The sequence below is a fragment of the Contarinia nasturtii genome, unplaced genomic scaffold, assembly GCF_009176525.2.
Source record: "Contarinia nasturtii isolate CC-2019 unplaced genomic scaffold, AAFC_CNas_1.1 Cnas_scaffold_1818, whole genome shotgun sequence".
In the NCBI taxonomy this organism is placed as follows: domain Eukaryota; kingdom Metazoa; phylum Arthropoda; class Insecta; order Diptera; family Cecidomyiidae; genus Contarinia; species Contarinia nasturtii.
In genome coordinates, this window is record NW_022199149.1 from 1 (window position 1) to 5491 (window position 5491).

A 5491-nucleotide genomic window follows, 5' to 3' on the forward strand; every position below is an offset into this window, starting at 1 on the left:
AGGACCGATGCAACCGTCGACGATACGAATGTTATCTCTGCCCGTTCAAATGTTTCATGAAAGGCAATTTGAAATACCACATGCAATCAAAGCACACAGGCGAAAAACAATTTCAATGCAAATCGTGTGACAGGAAGTTTGCTTTGAATGGTAATCTCAAGACACATTTGGCCACTCATGCCAAACCACGTCCAATTCGTTGCATCAAATGTTGTCGTCGATTTGCCAACGTAGGCGATAAGAATGCACACGAAGAACATTGCAATCGTCGCCACTACGAATGTTACATCTGCCAAGTTACAGTTCACCTTTCTACTCAACTACGAGGCCACATGCGAAATCATCACACTGGTGAGAAACTGTTCGCATGTAAATGATGCGAAGCCCGATTCTCTCTGCAATGCAGCGCTAATCTTCACATGAAGAATTTTCATCACCAGAAGAAGTGAATCTCAAAAGATTTCAATCACCAAACACACAACAATGAATGACTTACATTTACAGTCAATGAGCGCTAATATCGTAGATTTTTCTTTATCGATTCCACCAATACGACATCTAATAAAAAACTCGCCGATTTCTGTTACTAGTGGTGTTTTAATACAGCTCGTGTAAACGTACAAAGGAACACACTGACTCCGATTCTGTGTATGCGTATGTATTACAAATTTTGCACTCAGTCGTCAATCGTAGCTGCTTGTGCAAAATTTACAATACATACGCATACACAGGATCGGAGTCTGTGTGTTCTTTTGTATTAGTTCGTCTGTACTACAGCCATAGCCGTATAGTTCGCTCGAGCTGTGTCAAAGCAACAGTAGTAACAAAAATCGGTATCTTTTTTAACAGATGTCGTATTCGTAGAATCGATAAAATTGATTTGTATGGGGAATATACGATACTAGTTCCCATCGTTTATAGTCTTATTAAAAAATTTATACTTTAAACTTCAATACAATTTATTACAAAAAGATTACATTCATCAAATAACCATTCCACTGAATTTGAATAAAGAAAAATATTGCAAATAAAATAAACCTAGAATTTAAAAATTGCATTCAAATTATTTTTTTGTTTTTAAAGTCTTTTGGCAACTTTGTGTCAACCATTTCTTTATAGCTTAATATTATTGATAAAAACTGTGAAAATGTTTCAAGCTTCTGAGCAATTTCAATGATCACCAAAAGGTTACATCTATAATAAGTTGAATCAAAGGTAATCTATTTGGGTAAATCAATCCAACCGGTTATTAAACGATTCTCAATAATATTTTCCTTTATTTAAATTCCAAAATCCAAATAAATGGCAAAATAATAAAAAGAAATCTCAATCAAAAATGCCCATGCTATCATAAATGGGAATTAATTTGCGTAAATTGGCTCGAACTTTTTCCGACGAATAAATGAGGCGCTTATATTTCAGGGATCGTTCGTCGCCCACTATCAAGGCCTCGATATCAGCTTCAGCTGTTTCTTCGTTGATCATTAACGGTTGAATTAAACACGATGCAATGAAACCTGATTGATAGAAACTTCGTTAGGCACTGAATTTGTAAATAGTTCTGAAGATGATAAAAATCTCTGTCAAAAACAAAAAATCTCACCATAAAAACTTTTGTCCAAATATTGTGCGTGGAACTCTTGCAAGGTCGGTACTTGTTCTTTGTATTTCAATCGTTGGAGAAAGTCCGTCAAATGCCCGTGATAAAATACAATCAACTCCTTAAAACGACTGGGTCGAAGTGATTCTTCCAGCGAATTATTGAAGAAATAGTGTAAGTCAATTGTTGGCGATGTCCAACATGAGTATTGAAAATCGATAAAGATCATATTTTCAATAGATGTAGTTTCATTTGCATATTTCATCATGAGATTGTTGACCCACCTGAAAGTAAGACATATTTTAATAATCACTGCACTACACCCGATAATTTAAATTCATCGCTGAAGCTTTTATTTGCGAAGCAAAATTCAAATCGAAAAAATTTCTTACATATCACCATGGATCAATGTGTTGAATTGATTTGGTTCTGCATCGAAGGCTTTTGCACCTTTTTCCATTAAATTACAGCGGAGACGCTCTAATTTCTCTATATAATAAGCACTATTTGGCCACGTAGCTACAACTTCCATCATCACATTCAATTGAGTCACGTAAAAGGTGTCCAACACATTCGTGTGGCGGCTCATTAAACCTGTAAAAAAGGCATATTCAGCGTCTTTCTTCACGTTTAACTGTTCCATACGGCTGTGTGCTCAATGGGTCAGTTTCTCACGCCCGAGCCCGACCAATAGCCAGAGTTTTATTTCCGATCGATACCGTTAACAATTATCGGTAGTGCTTCGATATGGATCGGTTTTGAAAACACTGTACAGATTTTTTTCTAAATTTTACTCCCTCCATTGAGTTTTCCAAAAAAGCGAACATATTTTTCTTACCATATTTAAAGTGTTCAAAAATGTGTGGATCATCTTGTTGTAAAATAGCATGAATTGCATGGATCATGGCAGCTTTTTTCAATACAATTTTTCCCTCATCAAAATTGAGTCCACGATGAACGGATGCGATGCGATAACCTTTTGACGATAAATCCTCAAATAAAATTGCATTATTTTCAATGCAAACGCCGTATGGCGTAGCTATTAGTTGATTGGATTCATTCAGTTTTTCTAAGGCTTCATTGATTTTTGGCGCAATTTTTTTATAGAATTCAATTTCTTTGGTATAAATGTCATTGGCGGACATTGCTTCAAATGCAAAATCACCCGGTACAGCTGTTTTTATGATGATATTCAGAGTGGATAGTTTGAAATCCTGGATGGAGTAAAGTTAGTAAATGACGAATGAAAATTAAAATTAGTTTGAGGTCAAAATAGGCGATTTGATGAAAGCGGAAAAATCGGTTTTGTATTGGAAAATTTATATGGAATAAGTGCTTTACACACCACCGCACTTCTCCGGTGCCAATAACAGCTCTCAAGGATGGGAATTTTTTAAAAATATTTTTACTTTCAGAAAGGCAAAAATAACGAATTAGCCGAAAAAAGGTAACCAAAATTAATTTTGATGTCATGACAGCTGGTGTGTATACTTTGAAAAAACTCCAACATTTGAGCAGTAAGCAACCGTCACTTACTGGGATTGGAAGAAAAAACTTCATTCGCAAATCTACTTACTGAATTTCTCCGTGATGCAGAACATGTTGATAATTCATCAGAATAGTTGACAGTGACTCGATAAAGATAGCTTGCATAATTTTCGCCCTTGGCCGTGGCTGGTTTTACATCAAAATTGACAATCGCAATTGGTTTATCGCCGAAAAAGTTTTGCAAATGTTTTTCCAAAAAATCAATATTGATCCAATTTGGAATGGAATCATCCGATTCTGTTGGTTCTGATTCATTCAATACTTGGTCCACTATTTTTGTATCGATTTCCACAGCCATTTTAGTGATCAATTTTTTAATCGAATCTTTGGTAATAGAATTTCTTGGCTTGCAAATTACAAAATCGAAATTTGCATACGATTAAAATTCTTTGGAAATTGAACTTTTCTTATAAAAATGAAAGTCACGGCTTAAACAAAAGTCACTGTAGTTCAAGTATTCCAGAAATGCACTTGTGCAACCGTCGCTCTTCATTTATATGCGCTTTGTGTTGATCAGATAATGCCCATCAACCTGTTGAAGCAAATATACCGTAAATAATGCATATAAAATGTTATTGTCATTGCAAACAGTAGCGGAAAAGGTCATTGTGGATGACATCCTAAAATGGTTAGATTAATGCATCAGATTTGTGTTTGGATATAGCGCCACATATGGGCTTCGGTATCGTTTGGCACGTGGCTTATAAATTGTGATTTGTTGACAAGAGACGGCACGCGATATATTTATAGTTCGCCGTGATCCAAATTAAATATTCACTCAACCACTCAGCTTTCTCGTTAATAGATACCAACGACCATTTGATAAAAGCCAAACACAGGGAATGTGTTGGGCGCGATTCATCTTTGAATGTGTTGAATATAAAAGAGGTGCCTCCCCACTAAAAACGAGAAATGTTTCCGATTGGAATACAAGTTCAAGTCTACTGACGATTCAGAAGATCTTCATTCGAATTCCTTTGGAATGGCATGTCCACCGTTTGAAATCATAGGTTGGCAGAGTGGGGCCCCCTCTCCGCCTGTCATATACGCGTCCAGAATTTTGTCCAGTCTGCAAAATGAAAAAAAAAAATTGCTCCCCCTTCTGATCTTTCAAAAATTTGCTGGAGTTTTTGAGGAGAAAGTGACAACTTTTTTTGCTTTTCACTTTTTCGATTTTTCGAAATGAGAATTTTTTCGATTTGTTAGCGTTTTTTTGCTAGTCATGGCTCCCCCCGTCCCATTAATCAAACTCAAGATGCCTTCTCTGGCAATTGTGATGTCGATATCTCTGTTCGAAGACAGTTAGTTCTTCTTATACACACAAAACGTGCCAATTGGACAGCTGATTACTTATAGCCTATAAGTTATAGTTCAAGCTTTATTAGAGCCAGACTTTACATATGCAATCATAAATTGTTCGAATGACGCGATATATTACAATTGTCGTTAACGATGACGCCAGCATCGTTTATATATAATCTATTTTCGGTATCTTTGTGTATGATGAATTTACTGCCATTACGATGCTTGAATGGTTACAGTGAAACGTAGTTAGAAATATGATGCAAATGAGATAAGAAAATCAACAAAGTTCGCATGCAGTACAGGAGAGTGCAAAAGTTTTAAGACTCAAATATTTGTTTCATGCAAATCGACTCCGTAGATTTTAAAAAGTGACTTATTTTACACTTACCGGCTCTTTCACCGTGTGAGGAAAGAATCAATTTTTTGTGAGGAAAGAATCAAGCAAATTTTTTTAGATACCTATATCAGCCCGAGATGGTGCATGCCGTGGACCAATTTATTTTTACATTAAATGCAATTAAATGTAGCTCATTTTCCGAAACATCAAAATATGTCGATTTCCATGAAATTCACATGAATTTCCGAAAACTTTCGCACGGTTTTCTATGCAAAAAGAGTTTTAATATGGAAATAACGGCCATATTCAATCATCATTGAATTGTCAAAATGCAGAGGGAAGAATTAAAACATTTAAAGAAATATATGTTTTCAGTGAAAAGAATGAAAGGAAGTTTAAATTTTTTCTTGTCCAGACATTCATTTAAGCGATCTCATTTTATGACAAAAATACATTCTTCCATTGTATATTATATATGTGCAAAATTCACATGGAATGCGATCCGAATTCAAATAATATATTATATTTCGATGCAATTGCTTTGTGCGAGAAAATCTCAGAAAATACAAAAGGAATGTTAGTACGGGTCATGGCATGATAAAATGGTATTTACGAAATCATTTTCGAAGAGGAAAAGAAAAGTGATTTGCATAACAAATATCGTTTGAAACATGAAACACCAAACATTTTGATGAGACTTC

The 5491-nt window shown here is 35.2% G+C and overlaps 1 protein-coding gene across 1 annotated transcript; it reads right to left on the reverse strand.

Annotated features, from left to right (window-relative positions):
* Nucleotides 1-1257: 1257 nt before the first annotated feature.
* On the reverse strand, nucleotides 1258-3613 carry LOC116347328. The gene is made up of 5 exons (XM_031777889.1): nucleotides 3177-3613; nucleotides 2439-2814; nucleotides 1993-2194; nucleotides 1604-1884; nucleotides 1258-1517 (listed from the first exon to the last, which is right to left on the reverse strand). The coding sequence occupies exons 1-5, from the start codon at nucleotides 3444-3446 to the stop codon at nucleotides 1327-1329; spliced, it is 1320 nt and encodes a 439-aa protein (XP_031633749.1). The 5' UTR covers nucleotides 3447-3613; the 3' UTR covers nucleotides 1258-1326.
* Nucleotides 3614-5491: the final 1878 nt, after the last annotated feature.

Bases quoted from the DNA above. Each gene is read 5' to 3' on its own strand.
- LOC116347328 (XM_031777889.1), bottom strand. From the start codon at position 3,446: ATGGCTGTGGAAATCGATACAAAAATAGTGGACCAAGTATTGAATGAA. The intron at 1,885-1,992 runs GTAAGAAATTTT...TCTTACTTTCAG, and splicing joins ACATTGATCCATGGTGATAT to GTGGGTCAACAATCTCATGA. The intron at 1,518-1,603 runs GTGAGATTTTTT...TCTATCAATCAG, and splicing joins TTTGGACAAAAGTTTTTATG to GTTTCATTGCATCGTGTTTA.